The sequence below is a fragment of the Syzygium oleosum genome, unplaced genomic scaffold, assembly GCF_021117445.2.
Source record: "Syzygium oleosum isolate NSW1041296 unplaced genomic scaffold, Sole_v2.1 Sole_v2.60, whole genome shotgun sequence".
NCBI lineage: Eukaryota > Viridiplantae > Streptophyta > Magnoliopsida > Myrtales > Myrtaceae > Syzygium > Syzygium oleosum.
In genome coordinates, this window is record NW_026607544.1 from 867,365 (window position 1) to 882,442 (window position 15,078).

At 41.2% G+C, this 15,078-nt stretch overlaps 1 protein-coding gene across 1 annotated transcript; it reads right to left on the reverse strand.

Annotated features, from left to right (window-relative positions):
• Positions 1 to 12,064: 12,064 nt before the first annotated feature.
• Positions 12,065 to 13,907, reverse strand: LOC115668129 (U-box domain-containing protein 26-like). Its single transcript, XM_030589633.2, has one exon. It carries the CDS (start codon positions 13,613 to 13,615, stop codon positions 12,356 to 12,358), a length of 1,260 nt encoding a protein of 419 aa, XP_030445493.2. The 5' UTR covers positions 13,616 to 13,907; the 3' UTR covers positions 12,065 to 12,355.
• Positions 13,908 to 15,078: the final 1,171 nt, after the last annotated feature.

Here is a 15,078-nt window from a genome sequence, read left to right on the forward strand (position 1 = left end):
AAACAATGACATACACGAACACAAAAGAAAAACATAAAGGAAAAAGGTTTCTCTAGCTCTCACTCTCGATTGTTCTCTTATACGCTCGAAGAATGAAAATCGAGACTCTCTCAAAGTTGCAAACGTGCATTTAATATGTGGAAATCAAGGTACGTTCCGTTGCGTGATGTACCTTTCGATTGGTGACTCAAGTATTCCTACGGATGTTTTCCGCATTTTCTCATGTATGGTATTTGGAATCCATGTTTCAAATAGAGAAAGTTTACGATTCCTCTGACGGTGAGTTATGTTATATTAGTGTATTTCTTTGTCCCTTGAGTGACTCTATTATAATGACTAGATATATCTAGCTAAAATTGTTCCTATCCGATATAAAGTCATTACAAGTTCATTTTCTAATTAACTTAAGCCAGGAGTATAGAAATATATTGAATGTTTTGAGTTAGAAAAATAAATATAATAGGAGGGTCTGGAGATTTCCCATCTTGCATTTTACAAAGTCATCATTAGTATACAAAGTCATCATTTGTAGGGTATACTAGTGCTTCAATACTATAGTGAAGTCAATGGTATATCTTTATGGCTTGGCAAATTAAAAACTATATTTATTTCTTGGTAGTTGTTTGATTGTTTATTTGATTGGTTAATAACAGTTGTAGGACGCAAATATTGATTAGATCCAATACTTATCTATGTATGCTATTTGGGTGTTAGTGGTGCTGCAATTGCGCATGTTCTTTCTTAGTGAGCAATGCCATCCATCCATATTTTTCTTTGGTTATGTATTTATGTTTCCAAAACTTACATTGAATCACATATTCATATACGTGTCATAATGTCTTAAAGTATTGACAATCGACCGTATTCACTATGTTTCTAAATAATCTTGTGATTTCACTAGTACTTAATATCTCTTATTTTCCTATGGAGGCTGATGACAAGTTGATCTCTTACCTTCGAGCCTTAAAGATTTATATTTTCGTCAGTTCTTAGAGAGTGGCCACTAAACATTCATACATGAGCAAAATGCCCATCGATACATGTATCAACTAAACAATGTCATCGCCTTATCTTCCTCCTTCCTTAGACAAAGGGACTAGTGGTGCCCTTTGGATTCTACATTCATAATAATCTATTTGCTCATAGTTTTATAGCCATGTGCTCCCCCAGTGTTGCATTATAGAAAAACCTACCACAAGGACAAATTTGATTGTCTTTCATGTTTTTGTTGGTATATACTATTTTCTTAAATTTAAGAATATGTCTAATTCTAAATGAATGATTGTGTCCGTTCACAGGACTTCATATGTTGGCAAGTGTGATAGCTTTCACATCCTCTTCTACCCTTGCTACCTCGCTGGTTGCACGGCTGGGTTCAACACCTGTGGCTGCAATTTAAATATGCTTACAAGTTTGGATGATATCATCACTTATTGCTGATGATTTGGCCATTGCTGGACAGATAAAACTCCTTCTTTGAGTACTTTCTAGAAACAAGGAGCACTTACTCAGTGTGGGACACCTTCACCGATCTTTAGGTGAAGCAAAGCAATGTACACAAGGCAATTAGCTTCTTGAACAACAAGAATGAGATTTCCCATAAGTGTTGCTCACTTTCTTAAATAAATGTTGTTCCCCATCTATATTTATTTTTTGTTTTCTCCTTCTTTTACTTTTTAGTTTGGTATCCAGTTCCAATGGGACTTGCTTTGAAATGGTCATTTTCCACTTGAGCATATTAGCAAGATCTCAAATAGAGGATATAGTGTAGTTTTTTATTTAAGACTAGAAGGCTGCGTTTGGTCGTCCGTATAAAACTCGGGATAGGATATGTTTTATCCTATCCCGTGTTTGGTAGGTGTCTCGGATAGTATAATGTCGGATATAGAGGGGATATAACCCGGATAAAAAAATCCGAGGGGAGGGGGTAGGATAAGGTCGGATAGGATTTCTCCTATCCGTCACATAAAAGCAAATTTTTAGAAACCCTACCCTTCATTCACGCACTCTTCACCCACGCGGCTCGTCGAGATGCTGAACTAGAAGGACCCGCAAGAGGAGGAGATCAGGTGGTCATCCGCGGAAATACTGTTGAAGCTTACCGGGAGGAAGCGCTTTTCCGTACCTCGCCGGCGACATCAGAGAAGCTCCGAACCTCTTCGTCGCTTCTTCTTCTTCTTCTTCTTCTTCTTCTAGGCGCGCCGACTGCTCTGCTCTGCTCAGCTCATGTATTGTTACTGTCCTCTCCAGTTTCGCACCGTCGTCAATGGCGTTCGTCGTGTTCGTCGAATGGTATCTAGTTCGCGGTGGAGCAAGGAATCGGTGGCCCTTCGTCCTTGCAATTGTTGATTCAATTTGTCTGTTTCGAAAAACAACGCAATTGCGGATGATGAAGGAACCCACCATCTCGCTGTTTCGATTGTTTGTTTTGTGCTTGCGATGCTCTGTGGTTCGGTGGAGTTGAGGTTTGGTAACTTGGAGCTTGTCTCTCTGCTCTTCGCGGCTTCAGTTGATGTCGAAAGATGGTTTTTTTATTTCACATTCGAGTTCCATCTTTGTTATCCCATTTAAGATGTTCTTCCGATGTTGTTATGTGTAAACCCTAGTATTTGATGCTTTTGCAGATCAATGGGTGGCCTGGCTGTTAATAAGAAGAAGAAGGGTGCGGGTGCAGTGAAGCCTCCGCCTAAAGAAGAAGCTGAAGAATGATTTGTTTGCGGAAAAGCGCTCGAAGAAAGACGATGATGACAATTTTCTTGTCTCATTTGTTTCTATTTTAATTTTATTTATTTTTTTGCAAAAAAATTGAAAATCTAATAAAATGTCATATTTTCAAGTTTATTTGTGTATGAGAATGTTATTTTTATAGTAATAAGATCGAAATATTTCATGAACATCACGTAGAGGTATATATGTCCTTTATATTGATATACAGTTTCTACCAAACGCAAGATAGGATAGGATATGAGAATATCCGACTTTAAATCCGTACTTCACCAAACAGTGGATAAAATATGGCCAAATCCCTAGATTTCATATCCTATCCTATCCAATCCTATCCTGACCAGAAATACGGACGACCAAACGCAGCCGAAGGACATGACGAAGATTTTAGAGGTATCAACCGTGGGTTAAATTTGTGAACTTGAGTTATTTTTTTACGATAGTATAGCATATTTGAAGGATATGCAACATGCTTCTTTGAACCACCTAGCTATTAGCAATTGCAGAAGGGAAGTACATGATGCTTGATTCTAGCTAATCAAGGAAGTATGTTCCTTTGAAAGTTTTCTTGGTCTCTTCAAAGATTGTGCTATAGTCTCCTGATATGCACTACTAATCATACCATGATCCTTTGTCATATAAAATCTGTCAGTAGTGATCAATGGCTAAGATGTCTCTTCTCTACAAACAAGCAATCCTAGCATGTGCATTTACAAAGAAAGATTATGAGAAAGCAACTGTGGTTATGTCTATGGTATTACAAGTACTTATTTTGATGAATGATTTATTGAATCGACTGATCTTGTGAATTGGAGATTCCCAAGAGCAAAGAGAAAAAAGGAAACAGCTAACAATGTTGTGACTATATGAATAAGTTGTATTTGAGCATGAAGGCCAAACACATGCGCAAAGATTCAACCATTCCAAATAGAAGCATCATACTCATTTAATCTTCTTTTGTTGCAATATCTCCAAACGAGACAAAGCGGTGCGGCTCTCCAGGATTCTTTTTAAGATAAAACTAGCATCATGTTTTGGGAGAAGATATCTAGTTGTTTCCCCAAGATATTCATTTGGGAAGGTTCTCGAAAAAGGCATTAGTTTTGATTACGTTCATAGAGATCACGTGCAACAACACATACTCACATGCCATGCATGGGGCATCGACACATGCACCCACTTGGATGTGAAAATGTACAATTGTAAACTGTAGTGTGGCTGCCAACCCTATCAATATCGTTTTTAGATCTTGGCCAATTGCAAATATCTCATCCTCTTTTTCTCTTGAAAATTTGCTCCTTTTCAAGCTTAGTGGACACAAATCTCCTGATCACTTAGTTCAGTGCCGTGCAGTGCTCGTGCACTGCTGGAGCCCACACGTGCTGCTTAACACTTGACATTCTAACTTCTCGACTATTAAATCATGCAGATGAGATTTGTTCTCGGTCTGAGACTCAAATCCTCAAAAGATGTCAATATCCAGCATCTCATATTTCTAGGCATTCAGTATGTCCTCTCAAATAGCTCAATGTCGTCCTGTAAAAGTTTTATGGCATGAAGTTTCTTTTAATTTACATGATAGCTCGTTGTAACTACACAACTCATCAATTCCTTGGCTTTTGTATTTAACAGCACTAATTTTGGAGTATCGTATTTTGCCTATACTGCATACCATGGCAAGCCCCTAGATCTTTGCTACCAAGACCTACTTTTATCCAGTTTTTTTGACTTTCAAATATATTGACTCTTCTCTAATAAGTTTTTGTATGCAAGTTTTGGCCTTCATTATTACCATCTTTTGATTATTCCTTCACTAAAAGAGTGATAGTTTTGTCAAAATATGGGCCACTCTAACTATATTTATGGGTCTTCGGACTGTAACTCGTATGTGGAGGTTTGAAATTTTTCATATGAAATCTTTAATTTCTATGTTACAATAAGAATTTCCACCTCATTAGACCATTCTGTGTTATATTTGTCGTGGAAAAGTTTGACGAAGAACTAAAGTTAAGCACCTTACTATTTAGAATCAATTTAACAACTGAAAGCACAATATTCAATAGGACTATTATAGAGTATGATCCCCCGCTAGATTAATGTTCATGAGCATGTGAAAGTACAATTTTGTTTTGTTTGATGTGGTTTTGCAAAATGAGAATTGGAGTGTCGATTGAAGATGATGACCCAGAGAGTCTAATGGATAAATTGCTCCAGAGTAGATGGAGCCATGAAGCTAAAGTCTGGCTAGTCCATGAATATGCTATAAGCAGGTGTGTTGCAAAAAGAAAAAGTCTGCGAAAGGAGAGTGAAAAAAATGTGGCCAAAGGCCAAGTCTGCAAAAATTATCCCCAACGGAGGAGCAATGATCTCATGAAGCTTCACAAAGCAAGTATTGGACTTTCGCAGCCAGTGAAGAATCTACACATGGAGACAATCCTTAGTGAAAGAGAATATTGGTAATGATGCCAATATGATCATCGACTTCAAAGCCCCTTCAATAAAAGAAATCTTTGAGCCTAACGAATCCTTTCATTTTTTAACCCATTAACCGAGCCTAGGTTACATCATTCATAAAGTCTCTTTAGATTATGATACTTGAATTAACGTAGGAATTCAAATGTTATAAGTTTCGCTCGAAGAAGTGTGGCCGGATTGTTTCCTTCTCATTTGCATGGTTCTTGACTCATAAACCCGGCAAAATGATGAATTAAGAATATTTCTTTCATGGCCATGAATTGAATTATCTTTTTGTTAAGCCATTAACCAAGCCTACATTATGATCCTATCGCAAGACCTCTCATATTGATAAGGTTGTACCACATGCGAGAAAATTTGAACCCTTGCCGACATGATAATAATGGTAAGATCAAGTATTTCTCCTATTCCCGCATCAATTGTCGAGACAAAATAGCCTCTTAAATGAGAGTAAGTGAAAAACAATTTCAGATTGAAAGTCTCTCATTTAGCATTTTAAGAAATCAACGTTATGAGTGAAAATTTTCTTAATGATGATTCCCACTGGTGGAAATTTGGTGATGCAAACATGGTACAACCATTATTCTAAACTTTTGATTTAGCTGGTCCCAATTGGTACTTTACGTGAACTTTCGGTTGGAAATCGATTAGTGTGTGCTAATTGAAATGAAAAATCGAGCTTCGGTGCATCTGAACCTTGTCATAGTCCTAGGAAGCTTACCATGCATTTGCCAGCCAACCAAACAAAAGAGGAAGTTTCTTAATGATTTCGATTGTGAACCGGCTAAAACGTAAACAATCTTATGTATCTCTTTCCGAAAATTGGATCACACGTTGAAGTTGTCCATCGACGATCACATTCATTGTCCAAATTACGCTTCTCAACATCTTATTGCTTATTGAGCTATCGATTCAAATTCATGACCTTCACAAATGCCGCGACCTACCCTCAAGTGAACTACTTAGGATTTCAGCTAATGAATTATTAAATCTAGACTTAACTCAAGCTCTCTCAAACACATGCCAATTCACGATTTAGTATTCAATTTGTTAACATGCAAATGATTCTCGATTAGAAACCCAAGTAAAGTAACGGGAAAATTACTTTACTCTTACGAACCAAAAATTATGGTTATAAGGACTTGGTTACACTAGATTTCTCTAATGCCCTTTAGGTACCATTCTTTTTATCAAAAAATATTTGGCAGGCAGCTTAGGTTCGTTTTATCATCTCCTAACATATGAGGTAATCAAGCGGGTGCGCAAACATTAATGAACATCTAATAAACAAAGTAATAAATAAATTGCAAGGATGGGCTAAAAATACCCTTAGGAGCTTTGAAAGCGGGGTTGGGCTCCCGTATACAAGCTGGTCGGGAGCTTATGCCACTATTTTGATGAGGCCCTGATAGGCCGAAACTAGTTGTAGTGCCTAAAGTATTCTACATGTAACCCTCGATAGACTAGATGCCCCAGCTTAGCTAGGCGTGGTACAATCTGATACGAGGAAACTATTTGATGTATTCTCCTTTGGAACAACTAGAGAATGAAAGTTGGCCTAGTGTGAACGACCTACCAGGCGCTGCACGGGCTATTCTGCAGCTAAGAAATTGCCGGCTCGTGACATATGCACATGATTTTTTTATATTTTAATTAAAATTTAAAATAAAATAAATGCCCTAGTTTAAACATGTGATCTAAGAATCTAACTTATGCTAAGACAATGTTTTTCGTATTTTTTTTATTAAAATCGTAACTAGAAATTACCCTAAATAAACTATCAAGATTAGGAGAATGTATAATTTAAATTAGTGAAAAGCTATTCTAAATCCTAATCAAAATTTTGAACATTATCCTAATCTTGAAGAATCAATTCAGATATGCATCATATCTAAACTATACTAATTTAAACGGGAAATCTTATCTGGCATGCAATTTAAAATCTAATATTATCTCTACAAATCTAATTTAATCTATTCAAATTTGTTTTTTTAAGATTTTTTTAGATAAGGATGAAATCAACATAACCAACTCAAAACAAGGAAATAGATAAAATCAAATCAACCAAAGATAGCATCCACGTACAAATCATTCGAATTTTGGAATAATAAAACTGACGATTATATCCAAGGGATTATGGATAGGATTGGTTGATTTTCCACACGATCAAAAATCGTATCTCAAGATTGAGATCGAACGGTTGATCAATGTGCATTAAGGATTAAGAAGTTATTCTAAACTGGGAGTTCCCCGAAAATCTTTTGGATACGAAATATTACTCAAAGATTCAAACATTCAAATTAGGAACGAAATCAATCAATTCAAACAACAAAATATTCAAATTGATACCGGATAAGATCATTACCTCATTCGAAATATCGGATACCATCTCCAAATCAGACTCTGCAGATGTTGGGTCACGGACAGTGACTGGCGGTGTGCGGCCGGCAAGGATGATCGACCAAGGAGGGGTTCATGGCAGTCGACATGACGAGGGAGCTCTCGGTGACGGCTCGGCAAAGTGTGGTGTCACAGCCAAGGATTGCAGCGGGGCTCATGACTTGGTGATGCACTGCCGGTGAGGTGCTCGGCTTGGTGATCAACGATGGCACGAGCAAGGGTTGCCGGTTGGGGAAGTTCTTTGGCCGTAGATTTTCGATGGCTGGACCCTCCCTCCTTCTGTTGGACAAAGCGACCCACGTTATGTTGTGATCTGGCCGTGAACATGGCCGTGAATGAGTCTTCTTTCTCGCTCAGCGCTTCGCGTCAACAAAACAGGGTGCATACGAATCAGCAAGAATATGAGTGCTTCTAGGATTGACATGTTTCTGCAAGGGAACCTATATGCGCTCTTTTGTATATTTTCTATTTCCCTCCCCTTTTCCATTGTGTATTGAAATGAACTTGGACATGCCTCCTGTATTTCTGTTATCCCCTCGGCCCGATCGTACAAAAAATCCTCATCATCGTCTTCAAGCCACAAGAACGACGCCCCACGATGATCATTCAAAGGCCACAGTGAGAACCCAGCAACACGGTAATGACCCTGTTCAATCGGTATCAAATTAACCAGCTTGGGTACATTGACGGCACTGATGTCTCGCTCTACTTGCTGGGATCGTTTGGAACAGGGGCGTCGGAGACGCAAGGGCTCACCGGGATTGCTTTGACGTTCGTGGTGCAGGTGCCGTCTCAAACGGTGGCCTGATCGTCGTCAAGGATCATATGGCAAGAGTGGCGAGTGACGGTTCCACCGTATAACGCTGCCATGCACGGCCAAGATTCAGGGAGATCTGCAAAAGGGAACAGCAGCACGGCCACGGCCCTGCCAGAACAAGGCAAGGCCAATAGAGAGACGGTTGTTCTTTATAGATGAGAATTTTAGAGATAACGGCAAATCTTCTTCTAATGATTTTGTTGCCCTCCCTTTTAAAACCGCCTAGCCAAATCTCTCAGAACTTCACCGAATCCCTCTTCCACTCAAATTGTGCCAGATCATTTTTAACCTCCCACTCATCGGGTTTACCTCCGGTTCTTTGTGACATGTTTGATGCAAACAATCTAGTCCTAAATGCTATTAATGCTTAAATGCAATGTGATGCAATGTAAAATGTAAGCTATGTGACTTTGATAATTTTTCGTCCATAGGTCGGTTTGATCCCTAATTTTCTTATAAATTAAATAACTAAATGTGGTAATACCTTGCTGTACGACATCGGCATTCGATGAAAGGAAACTAATAAGTAAAGCAAAGAGGCAAAGATGCCGGTTTACTGAACTTCGCCCGCATGTTCCATCCATGGGTGGGGGTGACCATACGCATGAATGGGCCATGCCATATTATCCTCCAATCACCCTACTGATTGATTGATTATTATCACAAACATCGCTCGCATTTATACTTAATCAGTTTCGCATGTAAGTGATAGTCATAACTTACAAGTTACAATCTACCAATTAAAATAGTAGTTAAAGCCTCGGCAGAAAATATAGTCCCACACGAATCCAAATCTCGTTCTTCAAAAAGCCCAAGAAGATTGTCTGCCCAACTAGTATAAAGCCCACTCAAGCAAAACTTTTTAACAGTTATTTATTCTTTTTGTAGGGATAATTGTAAACGTCGATTCTGCCGGGTGGTCGTGTGCCCCTAAGTACATGGGGTTTCCCCGCTTTATCATTTGCCAACCAAAGAAACACAGCCTTTGGGTAAGTTAGTTTCACGAAAAATTAATAATTTATAAAATATTATTCTAAAAATAATTGCCCGTATGGTTTACAAAAATGAATAAATAAAAAATATTTTCATCGTTTATGATAATGCTTAAACATAAATTATTATTGACAATACAAACATATTTCATTGATTAATTATTTCAAGTAATATAAGTGAATATTTTTAGAGAAAATTATTTATTATTCGCTAAACAAACGCATCCTCAGTGTTTTAAAAGATATGCATGGTTCTTTCAAGTCATAATAGCTTAAGGTTAAGAAAAATGAGCTCATTACGAGTTATCTTGGGAAATCCTAAGTATTTGAGTACTCAACCGGAAGAGTTTGTAAAAACAGACTAAACCTATCATTGAATTGGATTGCATTTCACTATACTTGTATTAGCACACGTTCAGTAGCTCTACTAAATACCTTTCTCAAAACATAAAAATATCAAGTACTCTGTTCAGCTTTGTAGTTCCAGCTTAATTGACTTACTTCACCTATGTTTAGTATTGAATTTGTTATCATTTGCAAAGATTACCGGAATGTGAAGTTCATCCATCGGTCATTGGAAGCGAAGGTGAAATAGTATGTTCTTACACTAATGTTGCTACATGTTGGGACTCGGAAATATGACAATTTCGGCCGAGTCTATGCTGCTGTGAGCTGCAGCACAACAAATTTTACATGCTCCGATCTGACTATCAATATTGACAAGTTTCAGATTGAATGGCTGAAACATGATCGGATGGCTAATACATTGCATCAAACGGCTGATAAGGCTGTCGACGTTTACCGTGCACATGTTTAGGGGAGGATAGACCTAGCTAGATAACGTATAAAGGAATAAAATCATACGATGCGTAGTTCTTAGAGGTCAATAAAGATGATTCCGAGATGCACTAACTTATTTGTATCAAACAGTTTGACAATGATTCATTAATATGAATGCTTATATTCAATCACAACCCAATTTTGTGCTCCAGACAATGCTAAATCTCCATACCACTTATTGTGCTATTTCCATGGAACTGCATTGACATGCATTCCGCAATCTAACTGAATGGCTTTCAAATAGTCAAAAGTTTGGAAAGAAAATAAAATTCAGGTGAAGGAATCAACATTTTACCAAGCCTAATTTGGACAAAAGGTGAGGGCATTTCATTAATCAATGGTGGGTCCCAGCTGCTCCACATCATTCCTTCAAAGACAAAATGGGATGCCCTCCTTTGCTCTTTACGAACTAGGAAGACTAATAGATAATAGAGGGAAACTTTAGTTGAGCATGTGGGCACTAGTGCCCATCACACAAGAAGTGAACAAAGATCATAAGACTTTGCCATGTGACTCCATGGCTTTGTTTTTATAAGCATGTGACTCTTGATACTCTCCCTCACATGCGCGTGTATGTGTGTGTATATATATACATATATGTGACTTAATTTTTATGAAAATTTAAAGGCAAATAGTAATTAGATTCAAGAAAATCAAAATCCAAACTCACAGAGAAGGTTTTCAATACACGTTTATAAGGCTTCTGAGGACTGAAAGTCGTCACAATTGTCATTGCTGTTCTCGTAGTCTCGACTCTTCGATCATCGACTATTTTTCCTACACAAATGCTGATTTGATGGCCACGTTGTGCTAACAAGGCATCCAAATCAATTTTTAAAAAAAAATCGGAAGTTTAGTGTATTCGGTGATTGAAATCGAAATTCAGTGAGTACAATAACCCTCTAAGTTCAATGACCCTCGGTGAAATTCACTCCTAAATAACTTCACAAACTATTATTAAATGATGAATACAGTCCACTTAAATAAATGTTGATGATTGGTTATAGTTTACTATAAAACTTTACTATAATAAATTTTGTGACTAGTCTACATAATGTTGTGAACAAATCTGGACCAAAACTTTTTCTATTCTTTTGTTTTGCTAAAAATAAAGGATCGGAAGGAGGCGTTACCATATAACTTACTATAGTAAATTTTTGTGACTAGTCTACATCATGTTCGTGTGATTTAGAGTTTTAACTAATATGGGCCAAAAATTTTCTATTCTTTTATTTCGCTTAAAATTAAGGGTCGAAAGAGGCGACTTGAAGACCCCTAGACAGTCGTTCCCTAAACATTACCATAGAAGTTCTACCCTAATTCCTAGATGGCCCTAGCTAGATAGATGAAAATTACGGTCCTCAATAATCAATCAAAATACCATTGCACATGTTCTCCAAGGAAAGAAAAGTCATCCTAATACCAAATAATAGTTAAATATGCTAAATTGAAGAAATTATAAATCCGACTCTAAATGCTACTTTAGACCGCCAATCGATTAAGTGGTGAAGCGATTAGAACATAAAGTCCTAAATCCAATCCTTAGTCTATGCAATCTCAAGATCAAGTCAGAAAATCACACATTAGGAATCTAATCTCAACATGGATTCAGAAAAATTTATATAATTTGATACGCGAAATCTATTTAAAACGACAATTAACCATCGCACCGAAAGAAAACAATCTCATAATTAAAAAAATAAAAACACCAGTCTCTCCAAACATTCGTTGTCTATCCATTAAGCTCTAAGCATACAATAAAACATACATTAATCAATTATTAATTAAGATTAGAAAGAACATAAGAGATCAACTGTTGTACTCTTCAACTTCTGAATCTGATGGGCTTTTTTTTTTTCAACCAAAAATTCTTACATCCAAAATTACGTACAAAAATTACAAATCTCTCTCTATACACCGAAATCTAAATTTAAAAACATTCCCTTTCCACCATTCCTTTCTTCCCCCTCATTTCTCTCTACCAATTAGAAATTTCACTAATTGACATAAACAAGAAATAATACCATAAATCGAACCAGCAAAGAAAAAAGAAAGCAACAAAAATTTCCAAGAGCTATTATGTGACGTCGTATCGGGACCACCATCGTCAAAACGGGACAACCACCTCGCTGCATGCGTAGTCGTCGGAGTTCCCGATCGAATCCTCCGGCCACGAGTCCCGGAGCAGCTTCAGCAGGAGCTGCGCCTTCCTCTTCGCCCTCTCCGTGCAGTCGCTCTGCACCAGCAGCAGCAGCTGCGTGACCACGCCGGCGGCGACCGCCTCCCTCCGGCACTGCTCCGACGCCGAGCACAGCGCGAGCAGGGCCCCCGCCGCGTACTCCGTCGCTCGGTCCGACACCTTCAGGATCATCCGCACCAGCAGCGGCGCGCTCAGGGCGTGATCCGCCAGCGCCGCGCAACCCGCGGGGACCCGGCAGAGCAGCTCGATCGTCGCCAGCGCCCGCTCCGCGTCGCCGCGCTCCAGGTCCCCCAGCCGGTCCACCAGCGCCGCCGCGGCCCCGGCGGCGACCGCCCGGTGCCGCGTCGGCTTCACGAGGCAGAGCGCGAACGCCGCCCTGGCCCCGGCCTTGAGCGCGCGGGGGCACCCCGCGCAGTCCTGCAGCAGGCCGACGACGCCCTCGAAGATCCCGCCGGCGCCGCTGACACGGGCGCGGAGCTCCGGCGACCGGACGCCGGCGACGGCGGCCTCGATCAGCGCGGCGGCGTTGATCCTCACCTCGACGCAGGGGTGGAAGAGGAGGCCGGTGAGGTAGGCGACGCGGTCGGGGTCGGAGGCGACAGCGGCGCACTCGGGCTCGGCGAGCTGGAGCATCGCCAGCAGGGCGAGCGACTCGTGGGCCAACTCGGAGGACTCGGAGCGGGTATCCGCGAAGAGGACGTCGATGAGGAGGGGGCGGGCGTCGAGGGAGGCGATGAGGGCGCGGTTCTTGTCGGAGTCGCGGGCGAGGCCGCGGAGGCGCCGCAGCGCGGACAGCCGGGGGGCGGCGGCGGAGGACGAGGAGGCGGCCTGGGAGAGGAGGGCGCGGACGCGGGAGGGGTCGGCGGGCTGCTTCGGGGTGGGGATGCGCTCCACGCCGGAGTGGCGGTTGGCGACGCACCAGGACTGGATGAGGCGGCGGAGGGTGTGGTTGGGGATGAGGGCGGAGTCGAGGAGCGGGGCGCGGGTGACGGGGCAGGTGGTGTTGCCGGCGGCGATCCAGGGCTCGATGCCGGACCGGTCGTAGGTCTGGCCCGTCGACACCGTGACCGGGTCCCGCATCAGCTCCAGCGAGATGGGGCACCGGAAGTGGTGCGGGATCTGGACGCCCACCATGTCCAGCGGCTCCAGGCTCAGTCCCCCACGCATTCTCTCCCTCTCTCTCTCTACTTCTTGTTTCTCTCTCTAGACCGAAAAAAGCTCACTTTTGGTCGTGTTTGCTCTTCTCTCTCTCGCTCTAGAAATATCTGAATCGCTTCGCTCGCACTCGACGGAGCGATGGGTCGTCGACAACACCGGCAGAGCTCAGAGAGAACACTGCAAATTCCTTCTCTGCTCGGGAGAGGACACTGGTTTCTTCTTTATACGAGATCGGGAAGCAGAAGAGAGAGAAAGTAAGGAGAGAGAGAGAGAGAGAGAGAGAGGAGTGGACAGTCGACATGCTTCTCCGAACAAACAGCTGGTTCTTGTGTTCCTGACTCCTCTGCCACACGTGTGGACTGTGAGAGGGGTGGCAGTCTCTCTCTAGCTCTCTCTCTCTATCTCTAGGCCCTCTCTCTCTCTCTCTCCCTCCACCACGGGGAGCTGAACCTAACCATGGTTAGGTTAAGGTCCCCCCCTCCCCCCCTTCTCTCGTCCGGTCCCGTCCATGAGGGTTGGCGTGTCGTGGTTTGGTCAAAGGTAAATGTGCGACCGGGTGGGGGCCCACGGATGTTTGTGTTTCGTGTTTTTCTTCGTATAAAAAGAATCCGACTCCCCGTTTGCATCAAGGAAGGGGCAGTGATTGTTGTCACTGATTTTGGCCTTTTTCCTTTGTTGCCGTGAGTAATCGTTATTTGCACCCCCCAGCCCTTGGAGTCTTGGGTATTCCTCCATTTGACCCTGCCTCGCGACGATTCGTCTCGCGATAGTCCCACGAACTGAATTATTGTAGGAGCCGAGTGCTATGATTGGCATGGTCATGTACCATTTGTTGAAGTTGTTATTCTGACTCCCTAGATACATTCTCGGTCTCATGTTTTTTGGCACTTTTCAAAGGCTTTTTTGTATCGGGCTTATGCTACTTTGATGTTTCCCGATTCGCTTCGATTCGGCACAGATGACAAGTTCCTTTGGGTGCGAAAAACATAAATCGATTAGTCGATTCAATTTCAGTGCCCGATTGACCGGTCGTATAAATTACCATATGACACTATATATCTAAGCATGCTTTGCTCACTTGACTGAAAATCCCACTTAATAATTTAATCTCTCTCTTGGCCCCGAACAAGGTACATATCATCTGTTGTTTGGATGTGCAAACCTTCTTCCATGCACCATCTAGGTAGAGAAGGTTCATCAACTGGGAAAACCCTAGAATCAGGACTACTCGGTTTGGCCTTTTCGGTCTGGAGCCCTTTGCCAATGCACCTACTTAGGACAAATCATATGATTTTGTTTCTCAATATTTCTAACTTGCTCTTACGAGGCCGGGATGAAAGTATAAAGGGAATTATTATACGGTCATACGGTGTTCCATAATTGACCTACAAAAACGTTTCGACTTTTAAGATATTGATAACTCATAATATAGAAATTGGTATCTCAAAAACTCGAAATCTTCTCTTACGTAA